Source organism: Artemia franciscana, chromosome 10 (genome assembly GCF_032884065.1).
Source record: "Artemia franciscana chromosome 10, ASM3288406v1, whole genome shotgun sequence".
NCBI classification, from domain to species: Eukaryota; Metazoa; Arthropoda; class Branchiopoda; order Anostraca; family Artemiidae; genus Artemia; species Artemia franciscana.
Genome location: NC_088872.1, coordinates 4003755 through 4019845, shown reverse-complemented (window position 1 = coordinate 4019845; position 16091 = coordinate 4003755). Strand labels below are relative to the sequence as shown.

General features: G+C 36.4%; 1 protein-coding gene across 1 annotated transcript; it reads right to left on the bottom strand.

Annotated features, from left to right (window-relative positions):
• Positions 1-3858: 3858 nt before the first annotated feature.
• Positions 3859-5838, bottom strand: LOC136032355 (protein transport protein Sec23A-like). Its single transcript, XM_065712677.1, has one exon. The coding sequence runs from the start codon at positions 5836-5838 to the stop codon at positions 3859-3861; it is 1980 nt and encodes a 659-aa protein (XP_065568749.1).
• Between the last annotated feature and the right edge of the window lie 10253 nt (positions 5839-16091).

Genomic DNA, 16091 nt, shown 5'->3' with positions numbered 1-16091 from the left:
CCCTACTCATGTTAATTTATATTTGTTTTGAGTTCGACTCGGCTAATTATTGTAATTTCTGCTAGTTTTGAGTCTGATTTATTTATTGATAGTGATTTGTGGTAGTTTTACGCTTAGAAGATTATTTGACTTTATTTCTGCTTATTCTTAGCTTAATTGTGGCTCTTTACTTTTCTTTGAAAAACTTTTTAAAATTGATTTCTGTTCGTTTTCTTATTGACATAGTCTTTTCCAAAGAAAAGAAAATATTTTATATCTTTTCATTTTTTCAAACAGTTCGTGGTAACGAACTGTAGTAAGGAGCGACCCGGCTCAATAGTAAATGGAACTCTAAAAAACGGAATTTCAATGCTAAAAGATACATCAAAATAATTGGAATTTTATGCTGATTTTAAATATATAAGTTTCATCAAATTTAGTCTTTGTCATCAGAAGTTACGAGCCTGAGAAAATTTGCCTTATTTTAGAAAATAGGGGGTAACACCCCCTAAAATTCATAGAATCTTAACGAAAATCGCACCATCGGATTCAGCGTATCAGAGAACCCTATAGAAAAAATTTCAAGGTCCAATCTACAAAAATGTGGAATTTCGTATTTTTTGCCAGAAGACAAATCACGGGTGCGTGTTTATTTGTTTTTTTGTTTTTTTTTTGTTTTTTTTTCCCCAGGGGTCATCGTATCGACCAAGTGGTCCTAGAATGTCGCAAGAGGGCTCATTCTAACGGAAATGAAAAGTTCTAGTGACCAAAACAATTGGAGGGCACCTAGGCCCCCTCCCACGCTCATTTTTTTACGAAAGTCAACGGATCAAAATTTTGAGATAGCTATTTTGTTCCGCATAGTCTAAAACCATAATAACTATGTCTTTGGGGATGACGTACACCCCACAGTCCCTGGGAGAGGGGCTGCAAGTTACAAACTTTGGCCAATGTTTACATACAGTAATGGTTACTGGGAAGTGTACCGACGTTATTAGGGGGATTTTTTTGGTTTGGGTGTGGGGTTCAGGGGAGGGGGCTATATGGGAGGATCTTTTCTTGGAGGAATATTTCATGGGGGAAGAGAAATTCAATCAAAAGGGCGCAGGACTTTCTAGCATTACTATAAAAAAACAAACAATGAAAATATAAACATGAAAAAGTTTTTTCAATTGAAAGTAACGAGAAGCATCAAAACTTAATACGAACAGAGGTTATTACGCATATGAGGGGTTCTAAAAATATTTTAGCATAAAGAGCGAGGTATTTAGGAGGAGATAAATACTTCACTCTTTATGCTAAAATTTTTTTAAGTAATTTCAACTATTTATTCTACGGCCTTTCTGATTCAGGGGTCATTCTTAAAGAATTGGGACAAAACAAGATTTAGTGTGAAGAGCGAGGTATTAACAAGGGGACCAACCCCCTCGTATATATAATCAAGAATATGAGAATATAAAAGTTTGTTACGTAAGTTAATTCTTAAGTTGCGTATTTTTTTACTAATAAAAACGTTCGTTAAAAATTAAAAGATCTAGTTGCCCTTTTAAGTAACCGAAAAATTGAAGGACAACTAGGCCTCCTTCCCCACCCCTTATTTCTCAAAATCGTCTGATCAAAACTAAGAGAAAGCCATTTAGCCGAAAAAGAATTAATATGCAAATTTCATTTTAATAATTTATGTACGGAGAGCCAAAATCAGACATGCATTAATTCAAAAACTTTCAGAAATTAAAAAAAAAAAACAAGTTTTTTGAAATGAAAGTAAGGAGCGACATTAAAACTTAAAACGAACAGAAATTACTCCTTATATGAAAGGGGTTTTTCTTCCTCGACGCCCCGCTCCTTGCGCTAAAGTTTGATTCTTTCTCGCAACTCTACTTTTTAAAACAATAAAAACTTTTGCGTAAAGAGCGGGGCGTCGAGGAGGAAAAACCCCTTTCATATAAGGAGTAACAGGTCTTTTTAATAGACAGTGAAACAAAAAATATATACAAAGGCTCTAGATAGTTTCAGTAACACCGTCGGTCGTCATCATCAATAGAGCTACTGACGTATCAAAATTAAATCAAACTATATTTGTACTAAACAAAATAATCACTCCAGGCTCAAAGAAAGTTACCAATCCATTGACTTTAAAAGTTAACTAACTGTTCTTGAATTTTGTAAAATGTGTAGGTCAAAGCAACTAAGTCCATTGACTTAGTAAGCTAAATAAATGCCATTGAATTCCTTAATACTGCGTTAAAGATTTTTCTAATTAAAAATTGAATGGTGCTATATATATCTACTTATTCTTCCAATGGCAAATGAAATATTGTTGCTTCTAAGGTTGGTCTGTCGTCCCCATATATACGAAGTTGGTATTTTTTTTTCCTACACCACACTGCTTTTACTTTGGCGAAAAAAAAAATTCACAATTTGGAAAGATCCTTTTACTAGACAGTGAAACAAAAATATATACAAAGGCTCTAGATATTTCGATGAGACAGTCGGTCATCATCATCAGCATAGTTACTAACGCGTCAAAATTAAAACAAACTATATTTGTACTAAACAAAATAATCACTTTAGGGTCAAAGCAAGTGTTCTCGAATTTTGTAATGCTGCGTTGAATAAAGGTGGTACAATTTTCTTGAACATTGTAGGTCAAATAACTAATTAGTTTACTAAATACTCTTGAATTCTGTAATACGGCGTTGAATATTCTTCTAATCAAAAATTAAATGCTGCTGAATTTACAGGTGCTCAATTTATCTTCTTATTGTTCTAATAGCAAATGAAATATTTCTGATTCTAAATTTGGTCTGATTCTAAAAATGAGCTTTTGTATATATTTTTGTTTCATTGCCCAGTAAAGGGACCTATCCCTATATAGAACTCTTATTTGTTTCCTGACCATTGCCCTCATACATTTATTTCCTGCCTTTTGTGTGAACTATTTGGATTACCCTATCCAAATAGTTAACTGTTTTGCCAGCTTTTCCCCCGGTTATGATATTTTTACTTGAAATATGTTGTTGTTTAATCTAGTAATAAACAAGTGTGTTCTATTGCATATACCTTCCAAAAAGCTTAATTACGCATTACCATAATTGTTGTGTTATTCATTAATTTTGAGTTATAGAGTGGCAAATAGTGAATTCAATTCCTCCTTTCTGATTATCCGTTCAGCTAAAACATGCTGTTCCTTCATTTCATTGTAATTTTGATTTGTCTTCTAATCGCAGATTCTGTTATACAAATTTTCGTTTATAATTCAATGTGTGTTAATTGAATTTTTTTTGCTTATCCTTCACATGCACCAAAATCACAAGTTCGTTCACTCTATTGTAATTTTGACTTGTTTATTAACCAAAGGCTTCCCTCTAACACTTTTTAGGTTTTTAATTCAATGTGATTTTTGATGACACTTGTTGCATGCCTTTCGCTTTAGCTGTTTGTAAATATTTGTCATTGTGTAATTTCGAATTTGTTTCTAACAAAAAAAAAAAATGCCGTTGATTCAGAAATAGCAACTATTACCTCGAACAAATCTTATTAGTCAAATGTTGTTTTTAAAAAAAAATGGACGGAAATTCAAAGTATAGCCTGAAACCCCCCAAAATGACGTCTGATCAAAACAAATGTACACCATTGGAATCACCTTGGTCATAAATTCTATAAATGATGTCTAGAGGCTTGAATAACAACGAAAATCACTTGTTTGCAAGGGTATCACTGATGTGCCATTTTTTAGTTTTTTCTCCATTGCTAACATAGCACTGGGACATCATAGAGAATTTTTTTCCATTAATAAAAGAGATGATATTATATGGCAACTGCAAACAATACAAAAATGAAGAATTTAGCGCTTAAAAAAGGCCAGAATTCAAGTTCCTAACTTTGGCTGGATACAACCAGCGTCCTAAGATGATGGAGAAATACCTCACGAGACACATCATCTGTAAGTATAGCCCCCTCTTCTCCTTGGTAATTTAGATGAGTATGGGTAATGGATGGATTTACTTTATTTAACAGGAATCGAGCGTGGGAGGCTCCTTCATCGGGAACTACGTACCGGGGCAAGGGAAAACGATTCGAGACAATCTCTACTGCGTCTTCTAAAGGGGCTTTGAAGAATACTTTTAAGTGGGCATACTCTGGCAATTTATCAAAACCGTTATTTTTCCAGTAAACAACATCAGCTCCGTGATAGACAAGAACTTGAAAAAATGTGTCCATTAAAAGAATTATGTCCTTCTTTAGACTTGTTGCGTCAAGACTAACTGGCGTTGATTCTTTCCCTGTTAAGGGACTATACTCAAATAAATAAGGCTGAATCATTGTTATACCACTCTCTGTATCCTCTCTTAAAAATATTGACCTGTAAAATGTGGTTTCGTCTGGACTATAATTAAATACCTGTAGAAAAGGCGAACGTCTTAAATGATAAACAGTTTGAGGGAAAAGTTCAAGACTTTGAGGCAGAACAAACGACTCCGGTGTATTTATCGGAAAGGATGAGAACTTCTGGCATATCTTAATCAGATTTCTATCCAACAATCTCATGACATTAGACTCATCTTCCCTTTCTAGACGGAAAACTGAAAGACGACCAAGCAAAACAGCAGCAGCGTCCTGGTCAAACCAATCTCGTATCATTGGATCGCTGGAAGAGGTAAAAAAATGCCTAGCGATTGTGGTAACCCTAATTCTTCTGTCGCCATTAATTGTTCTATAATTAGTTTGAAACTGTATATAACCTTGTCCTTCAGCACTGGCTGGGGCCTCTGGAACTATATCAAAGAATATTGCGGGTGTGGTGGTAGGCAAAAGTGAACAAAACTTCCACTGCCTGGTCCCACCGACACCAATTTCCGTATCTGCAACCGAATCATGCTTGACCCCCATTGAAACGCAAGGACCAATACATCCTAGAATTTGCAGCTCTTTTGAAACCCTAACTTCCATTACAGCATTGAGAGCCATTTGACAATTCCCTGTTTCATCCCTCGCAAATAACTTTTTGAGACTTTCGCTGAGCAGCGAGGATTCAAAAGAGTCAGACAGGACTAAATTCCCACTAGTGAGACTTGGCAACGATTTCATTTCGTGTAGACCAATTTGATCTTGTGCTGCAATATAAATATCAACTGCGTGACCATTTTTGGACGCTTTCATGGCAAGGGCCTCATAAAATTTCGTTGCCTTCTTAAAATACTTTGCCTGGCTCTGTTCTATGTCATGATGACTTCTTATTGTATTTTTCAAGTCATCATCAACAATCATTCCTAGACCATTTGTACATGCACCGCCAATAAAGGACATTATTCTTCCTCCGATATTTGTGTGGGTTGTCTCTAACAGGTTGACAGCAATTGAGAGGGCTGCTCCGACGCTTCGAATATGTCTCCTACCTTGTTGTACTTTAAAAGTGTCAAGCTGTATTCCTTTAAATATTTCTTCCATAATTTTGAAACATTCACTGAGGGGCTTCAAAAATTTATTGGTAGGTACACTTGGTTCCTGTTTACCGTAAGCTAGTGTGGAGGCTGGTGATGCCGTTTGTCTATCCAGTTTTAATAGCCTCCGAAGTTCTTGACTATTATATTCCTTAGTTCCTTTAAAGGCATAAACCTTTTCAACGAGTGGATTTATCTCATGAATATAGACATATTTTCCAAACGTGATGAGACCACATAGAGTATTTGGTGGTAAACTATGTAGTGAGTCAAGCAGAGTTCTTTTCAAAGCATAAAGATCACATGGTTCAATACAAGTGTCGACAACATAGAGAAAAGCTGTTGGGACATTCTTGATTCCAGATGAGATAGAATATTCAACTGTCGAGAACTCTTGGTAAAGTTCACCAGGCATGTCGGTTTCACTTGCATGTGCATAACTTGCTGGAAAAGTATTTTTTTGATTGCAGATAACACAACTCCAAAGCTTAGCTCGTTAATCAACATTACAAAGCGGATTTAGTATGGCTTTACAATTGTTTGTCCTGCACACGACTGGGTCATATTGAAGGTCGAGTTTATTTTCACACTTTTTAAATGGTGTGTACATGACACCAAGAGGTAGAACAAGCTTAGCAGCTTCTATCTTGCTTGCGGGCCAACAGTTAAATGACATCCGTACACCATCTCTGCTTTCATTGTCTGCAAAAGCACTATTTACCTTCTGACTCATCATTCTTTTATGAGATTGACTCCGTCAGTTTAGCCTCAATCTTATACTCTTATATCCAAAGCTAACTTCAAGCCTGATATAAATTTACTCCATCTAAACAGAACTGTTTAAGGGCTCATATTCAAGGAAATCGGTATATCTAATTTTTTTGCAATTAAAAAAAACACAGTGTTTGAAATTAAATAAATTTTTTGACAGAAAAAACTGCAGCTTCATACACAAGATGATGCTTGACGTCATGATGATAGGTTAAAACTATAAATGCTGTTGTGATAACAATGAGATGTCTGCTGTAATATAGTGACGTCTGTTGCAGATAAGGTTTGCTCTCTGCTATATCAAGCTCAGAAAAAGTTGATGGCTTTTTTCTGTGTATGTGCTTAAAACATGGTTGTTTCGGCTTGCTTTAAGTTTGACTCATTATAAGACATTAATTCTGTTTGTCTTTGGTTTTTGATGCCGCTCTACTTTCTTTCAAAAAGTAATTCTAAGGAGCTAGTGCTTTACCGATTATCAGAGCCTTTTTGATAAGCAATAAGGTTACGTGACAATTCTTGCTGACCACTTATGTTCAATTTAGTGTCGTAGAGCATGATACTTTGGTTTTTTACTATCTGTTAGAGATGTAACTGAATTGTATTTCATTGGAATAACCGAAGTGGTACTGTAATTTTCAATTTTTGTTAATTTTACAACTGGGACTTTCGATTTATCCCAATCTAATTACAGGTGAAGTTTCAAATACCGACGACACTATATTAATTACAAAAATAAGAGTTAAATTGCATAATTCATAATCAGTGAACTGGAAGTAAAAAATCATAAAACTTACCTTATATTATTTTTTTTATTCTTTTTTCGTTTTTTTCTTTTTGGGTTTTTGTTATTTAGTTTTTTCTTTTTTTTTTCTTTTTTTTTCGCTTCTTTTAGTTTTTTAGCTTTTTTTATTTATATATGTATGTGTTTCATCTTCTTTTTTTATTTTTTAGTTTTTCTTATTTTAGTTTTTTAGCTTTTTTCTTTTTTTTTCTTTTTTTTTTCTTTTAGTTTTTTACCTTTTTTTGCTTTTTTTTAGGTTTTTTCTTTTTAGGTTTTTTCTTTTTTTATTTCTTTTATTATTAGTTTTTTTCTTTTTTTTTAGTTTTTTATATCTTATTATATCTATCTATATAAAAATAAGTCGTTTTTGTGTCAACTGACGTTATGTTTGTGGGTCGACTTACGTCATGTTTGTCGACTGACGTCAATATAAGGATTGAGCATTATACCGTCATGAAGTTCTTTGTCGACTGGCATCTTGTTTGTTATGACATCAAAGGCTTTGTATAGGACGTCATTATTAGTATATAAGAAGGCCTTTCAAAGAGAAATTTTTAATATAGATCTTAAAATGACAGAAGAACCTACAATGGCAGAAGAAATAGCCGTGGAAGCTGCTCAAAGAGCTAATGCCAAAAGCCTTGCGGCTAATAGAGAAAGTAAAAAAAGAAAACTTGCCGAGGAATCACAACAACAGCGTGAAAACAGGCTTGCGGCTAATAGAGAAAGTATGAAAAGAAAGCGTGCCGAGGAATCACAACAACAGCGTGGAAAAAGGCTTGCGTCTCAAAGAGAAATCACCAAAGAGAAAGCGTGCCGAAGAATCACAAGAGCAGCCTGGCCAGCAAGAGTCAAAACGTATCAAAAGTGAAAATGACAGCGATGATGATTGGGTTTGGGATTTTGACTTGGATAAGGTCATCAATGCCTACCAGATTTTAGTTTTATAAAAACAAAGGTTCGTCGATATGTATTTCATAGTGACAAAAGACACATCAAGGTAAAATAAACTAAACAACTTGAAAGTGATACCGATTATAGAAAAAATACGTTTTAAAAAAAAACATCGTTTGCCAGTTGCAACATCTTTTCCACATAAATAATAATTTAGTGCTTCTGTTCAAAACAGCAATCGAATTGATGCCTACTGATACGCAATTATCAACGAAGTGGCAATCGTTATGGTCGGTGATTTGTAAATGACGTCAAAGGCTTTGTATATGACGTAATTATAAGTATATAAGAAGGCGTTTCAAAGCGAAGTTTTTAATAAAATCATTGATGCTACGATGCCCTATAATATCCTCTCATTTTTTGGGATGGAGCCGACGGATATATCTTTAATATTAAATTGATAAATCCAGCCACTAACAAATAAATAGATAAGAAATGCAGCGCAATTAAATATTATGCCTATAGATTAATGATTCGTCATTTATTACATTTACATATAATCCATCTTAGAATTAGATACAACAGCTTTTACATCCTGGACAATCACCGGTTCATAGACATGACACTACGGCTCGTGTCTTCTGGCAAAAGTTGCTCTCCTTCATCTCCTAAAGAGTTATGGGAGAAATACAAATCGCTAATGGCTGAGAATATAATCCACCGAATACGTCTAAAAAGGTCAGATATGACCCCCACCAACTAGGTGTCGATGTGGCGCGAAGCGCCACACCATATATATATATATATATATATATATATATATATATATATATATATATATATATATATATATATATATATATATATATATATATATATATATACACCTAGTTGTTACCCCAACACCTAGTTTCTGGGGGCGCTTCTCACCCCCCAAGCCCCTCCGCGCACGTAAGTCGTTACATGCCATTGTAGGTGTGTCCCTGTGTCCCACCTGTGAATATAGATCGATATATATTTGTTTTTAATTACGTTTAATTTAATTACAAATAATCAACATTCTTCGCTGTCCCATTGTCTGTGCATATAAATAGATTGTTAGGTTTACCGACTCTTGAACATGCAACATATAATTGTCCATGGGAAAAACAATCCGTATTCAGATCTATACCTCATTATTCTAATGATTGCCCTTGAGCTTTTTTGATGGTAATTGCCAATCGAACATTCCCTGTGTCTCCGTCATCATTTATATATCCTCCCTGTGCCCCCGGCGTCCCAACTGTAGTTGTGTCCCTTTGTCCCGGTCGTCATTTATATTTCCTGTGTCCTGGTCTTCATTTGTGTCCCGGTTTCCCAGTCTGTAATTTCTCTTTGAGTGTCCTGGTCGTCATTTATATTCCGTGTCCCGGTGTCCCGGTCGTCATTTGTGTCCCGGTGTCCCGGTCTGTAATTCCGTCAGTCGACAAACATGAAATCAGTCGACAAACAACTACATGACGGAATAATGCTCAATCCTCATAATGACGTCAGTCGACAAACATGACGTCAGTCGACACACAAACACCTAGTTAGTGGGGGCGCTTTGCCCCCCCCCAAGCCCCCCCGCACGCGTAAGTCGTTACGCGCCATTGTAGTTGTGTCCCTGTGTCCCAACTGTGAATATATATATATATACTAGCTGTTGGGGTGGCGCTTCGCGCCACCCCAACACCTAGTTGGTGGGGGCGCTTCGCACCCCCCCCCCAAGCCCCCCCGCGCGCGTAAGTCGTTACGCGCCATATTAGTTACGCGCCATATTAGCTACGCGCCATTGTAGTTGTGTCCCTGTGTCCCACCTGTGAATATAGATAGATTTATATATGTGTTTCAAACTACGTAAAAATTGCGAATATACAACATTCTTGGCTTTCCCATTGTCTGTCCATATACAAAGCCGTATGTACTAATAATGACGTCATATGCAAACGCTCTTTTTACAAACAAACAAACATGCATACACACAACTCGTTTTTATATAGATGGATAGATAGATAGATACAATACAAATTAACTACGTAAAACTTGTGAATATACAACAGTCTTCGCTGTCCCATTGTCTGTGCGTATAAATAGATTGTCAGGTTTACCGACCCTCAAAGATGCAACATACAATTGTACATTGGTAAAGCAATCTGTATTAAGATCTATACCGCATTTTTCTAGTGATTGCCCTTGAGCTTTGTTGATGGTGGTTGCAAATGCTAATCGAATTGTGAATTGCAATCTTTTAAATTGAAAAAGCAGATCCGTTGGAATCATGGGAATGCGAGGAATAAGAACAGCCTCACCCTCATAAGGCCCTGTCAAGATTGTGGCATCTATTAGGTTTTCCATTGTTTTTTTTTTACGGCAAGTCGCGTGCCATTGCAAAGCTTTGGTGGGTTGATATTTCTTAAAAGTATTATTGGTACGCCTATTTTTAGTTGTAGCAGGTGTGGTGGACACCCTGAAGGATCTATGGAATTTAAAAATTCAGATGGATAATTAACCGCTTCATTTGGTTCCGAAATACAAATTAACTGCGTAAAACTTGCGAATATACAACATTCTTCGTTGTCCAATTCTCGCTGCATATAAATAGATTGTCAGGTTTACCGACCCTCGAACATGCAACGTACAATTGTCCATGGGAAAAACAATCAGTATTAAGATCAATACCACATTTTTCTAATGATTGACCTTGAGCTTTGTTAATGGTGATTGCAAATGCTAATCGAATTGGGAATTGCAATCTTTTAAATTGAAAAGGCAGATCTGTTGGAATCATGGGAATGCGAGGAATAAGAACAGCCTCACCCTCAAAAGGCCCTGTCAGGATTGTGGCCTCTATTAGGTTTTCCATTGTTTTTTTTACGGCAAGTCGAGTGCCATTGCAAAGCTTTGGTGGGTTTTGGAAATATTGCACGTGGGAGTTTCTGTAGAATGCAAGTTCAGAGGCAATTTCAAAGCGGAATGAGCAGTTCTTCCACCAGGCAGCAATGTTGCGGCTATTCCGGACGACGCAATTGCCAACGCTATATCATTTTTAGATCGAATTGATGCCAGAATCAGTTTTATCACAAACGTTTTACCAGTACCTCCTGGCGCATCCAAAAAGAAAATTTCTCCAACGTTGTTATCGACACAATGCATTATCGTATCATAAATGTCTTTTTGTTCCGACGTTAACTTGGAAATGTTATTTTGTACATACAACAATAGATCACTCGTACTGTAACTTTGTTCACGATCCGATTCTACACATGTCGAAACAGCAGCGATACGGTTAGGTGAAGGCATTCCCAAACCCTGAAGAGGTTTGTTTGCCATACTTATGCAAAAATCTTCTATAACAACTAAAGTGTAGTTATAAATTTCTGGTGTAAAATCAAAAGTCATGTCTGACGTCTCTAACTGTTTTCGATGAAGTATATCTTCGGACATTTTTGACTTATATTTTTTCCCATAAATCTGTAGGAGCTGATGGAGAGCAAGTTGTTAAAATGATGCCAAACAATGCACGAATTTGACTTGGGGTTGACGTTTCGCACGCGTCATTGATGCAGTTATCCCAGTGTTGGTCATTCTCCAATAAATTCAAAGCTTGGCATGCACTACGGTAAGTGTCATGTATAGTACCATTTACAGTCCTAAAATACTCAAAGGATGTCGGACCGGGTACATTCACCAAAAGCAGGCGTAGAAAGAAGCATTCATGTTGATTGGGGTGAACGGTGTAGAGTCTTCCTATCGTGGTATCTTTGAAGATGGTAGGTTGGCCGTCGACTGACTTACCCTGTTTTCGACGTTCAAATACTTTATTTTTAGTATTCCACGTGTAATACGAAGGCACTTCAGTATACAGCAGTTTTTTCGCAAAAGAATCATTTTTGCAAAGCGAAAAAAAAGCTGTTAATGTTGTATCCGGTGGATTCAGGACTCTTTGTTGCACGTTGGTTTCCGTGAAATAAACACGTTGACCATTCTGTAAATGTACCGCTAAGTGAACAACAGCTGGACTACGTTCATGTATCGGAAATGAAAGAATTCGCCAAACAGCTTCATTACTGCTTATGTATCTTCCAGCCTGATATTCTACGATTTCATCGAAATCTTTGATTTCGGACTGCAAGCCAAAAACTGCCATGTCACTGCCTTTGTTGACGTATTTACATATGTATTTGATTGCCTTTACGGAGTTACAGTATTCAACGTTTATGTGTGCATTAAATGTTTTTGATAATAAAGAGGAATATGGAACAACCCACTGGTTATCTACTTCGATGGTGGTACCGTTACGCTTCTTTATTATTGCTGTTTTACCGCCATCTTCAGTAGATCTTCTTCTATATTGTGGGTAACCATCATTGCCGGTAATTGTTTTGGGTACTAAAAGTCGAGGATATTGCTTTGTGCACCTTCCTTTGGCCATGCATGGTGAATTTTCGTTCAGTGCACCGCAAGGTCCATGTATCATATTTTTTACAATAATATCATGTAACCCCTTATCGACATTTTTATCAGGTATTTCAGCGGAAATCACATCATCAATTTCGTTTGAAGTAATTTTTTTATGTAGCCAGATTAGTATATGTGCGTGTGGCAAACCTCGTTTTTGCCATTCCACTGAGTACATCCAGCATCGCACTGACCCAAACACTTCATGTTTTACAAAGTAGTTTATCAGTGATTTCAACTTTTGCCGGAAGACACGTGCCGTAATGTCATGCCTATGAACCGCCGATTGTCCTTGAAGTAAAAGCTGCAGTATCTCGTCCCAAGATTGATTACATGTAAATGTAATAAATAAATCTGGACGACTATAGAGACGAACATACGCAATAGCATCTTGAGCATATTCATGCATATGACGGGGACTGCCAACATATGACGAAGGTAAAAGTGTTAATCTTCCAACGTTTGTGGTATTACCGTCATTTATAACTGCATCTCGCAAATGAATGTATTGTTCAGAGCGGAGCTTGGTCTGATTCAGGTGGATATATAGCAAACGTTCTGATTCAATTTTAGCATACATATCAACCATAAATTGGTGAAACAATTCACGGCATTTTAAAATATAATTTTCTTCATCCTGCCGAATCATTAGTCTATAGGAATAATAATGCATTGCACTGCATTTCTTATTCATTTCTTTGTTAGTGGCTGGATTCATCAATTTAATATTAAAGTGATAGCCGTCGGCTCCATCCCAAAAAATGATAGGATATTGTAGGGCATCGTAGCATCGATGAGTTTCAGCAATTCTTAACAACTGAGCGTTTCGCTTATGTAGAATAATATCTCGAGGTAAAAACTGATCACCGACCATAACGATTGCCACTTCGTCGATAGTCGGAGCATTGTATCTACGCACATGTTGGCCAGGAGGCGTTTTGTCAGCGGAAATAACAATTTTATGAGTATCAGTAGGCATCAAATCGATGGCTGTTTTGAACAGACGCACTAACTTATTATTTTCGTGGAAAAGATGTTGCAATTGGGAAACGATTGTCCTTTCAACATTGGGAGAAATTTCGCAACGTGCATTCAATTCAGAATTTCTATCACTGATGAAGTACAATTGTAAAAATTTATGATTCTCGCCTGAGAATGGTAGAAGGGACCCTGCTTTATGATAAATTTGCCCTTTTACTTTGAAAGTAGACATAAATTGATCTGGATTTTCGATTTGGGCTCCAAACGACGTCATTTGGAAACATGAGTTGTATTGTCTGATTTTTGACAAAAAACGCTTAGATTCTGACGTAGTTCCAGTAAGGAAAGTCTTCAATGGCTCTGGTGGTGCAGCCAATAGAGGAAGTTTAACTTTTCCTGAGGCGCAACACATTCCCATCGTTTCACCATTGAATTTCAAGGCCTTGCAATAGGGACAAATTTTAGACATTGTCCCGATTTGAACACATCCACTCAAGCTATAATCATCGACTGGGTTGTACCTGAATGCCAGGCGATAACTTTCAGATTGCTCTGATTCCTCGGCACGCTTTCTTTTCTTACTTTCTCTATCAGCAGCAAGCCTGTTTCCCTGCTGGTCTTATGATTCCTCGGCACGCCTTCTTTTTTCACTTTCTCTTTTAGCAGCAAGTCTGCTTCTGCGTTGCTCTAGTAGTTCCTCGGCACACCTTCTTTTTTCACTTTCTCTTTTAGCAGCAAGTCTGCTTCTGCGTTGCTCTGGTAGTTCCTCGGCATGCTTTCTGTTCTTTCTTTCTCTATCAGCCTCAAGCCTGTTTCCCTGCTGGTCTTTTGATTCCTCGGCACGCCTTCTTTTTTCACTTTCTCTTTTAGCAGCAAGTCTGCTTCTGCGTTGCTCTAGTAGTTCCTCGGCACGCCTTCTTTTTTCACTTTCTCTTTTAGCAGCAAGTCTGCTTTCGCGTTGCTCTGGTATTTCCTCGGCACGCTTTCTTTTCTGACTTTCTCTATCAGCAGCAAGTTTTTTGGCATAGACTCTTTGAGCATCTTCATCAGTCATTATAAACTTAAGCATTAATAGAATTCTACGCGAACATACGTCTTATATAACTTGAATGACGTCACGCCTTCAAAGCAAAAATGATGGCAACTAGCGTAAAATTTGCGAATATACAACATTCTTCGCTGTACCATTGTCTGTGCATATAAATAGATTGTCAGGTTTACTGACTCTTGAACATGCAACTTATAATTGTCCATGGGAAAAACAATCAGTATTCATATCTATACCTCATTATTCTAATGATGTGTCCCTGTGTCCCGGTCGTCATTTGTGTCCCGGTGTCCCAGTTTGTAATTTCTTTTTGAGCGTCCCGGTCGTTATTTATATTCCCTGTGTCCCGGTGTCCCGGTCTGTAATTTCTCTTCGAACAATCCCTCTGTCCCGGTCGTCACTTATATATCTTCCCTGTGCCCCGGCGTCCCCGTTGTAGTTGTGTCCCTGTGTCCCAGTCGTCATTTATATTCCCTGTGTCCCGGTCGTGATTTGTGTCCCGGTGTCCCGGTCTGTAATTTCTCTTTGAGGTTTTCGGTCGTCATTTATATTCCCTGTGTCCCAATGTCCCGGTCGTCATTTGTGTCCCGGTGTCCCGGTCTGTAATTTCATCAGTTGACAAACATAACGTCAATCGACCAACAACTTAGTGATGCATACAGCTCAATCCTTATAATGAAGTCAGTCGACAATCATGACGTCACTCGACAGACATAACACACATACAACTTATTTTTACATATATAGAAGATAGATATATATCTATATTTATAAGTATATATATATATATGTAAATATATATTTATATGTATATACATATATATATATATATATATATATATATATATATATATATATACATATATATATATATATATATATATATATATATATATATATATATATATATATAGATATAGATATATATATGTATATATATATATATATATATATATATATATATATATATATATATATATATATATAGCATTTGTAATATTTTCAACTTGGGGACAAAATATCAGAATTTATAAGAGACAACCTCTTAATTCTCTTGTATATCTATAAAAATGGACAAGTACCTCTTGTATTATTATATCCTCCCATTCATGATGGCTTAAATATCGTCGGGAGCAGTAGGTTTTAATTGATGCATCTCTTGTGTCTCAATAATATCGTTTTTTGTTCCCCTTTGTCCTAAGACCCTTCCATAGTTTACAGTTATACAGTTAGTAGTGCTCTTAATGTTAATGAAATAAGAAATACTTTAAATATGGTGATTATAAGATTGTACCATGAATTTGGCGAGAACAATCCGTATTGATTTTCCACGTATTTTAATCTTTGGTCCTCGTTAGTGAATATCAGTATTTGTAGATCTATTGACTCTTCTATTTTTGTTAATTGCATTATACCTTTATTTTTTACTATTTCTGGCCATATGCCTGTTTTTGATTCTTTGCTGTTTATATTCGGGATTGTGAATGACAAGTTTATTCCCGGAGAGTTTACTATTTTTGGGCTCATGACGTTTGTGATAGTTGGGATTAAAGGTGTTTGCACAGTTTTTTCTTTAGTCACGAGTCTGCAACCTTGTTTAATTGTAATTGTTCCAACGTCCTGTAGCAGTATTTTTTAGTTCGATAACTGGGTGAATTTTCTCCATATTGTTGTAACAATATAGAGTTCCTACCGTCTTTTTGTCACTGTAAAT

What these genes read in the sequence shown, in the direction of transcription:
- LOC136032355 (XM_065712677.1), bottom strand. Translation starts at nt 5,838, where the DNA reads ATGCCTGGTGAACTTTACCAAGAGTTCTCGACAGTTGAATATTCTATC.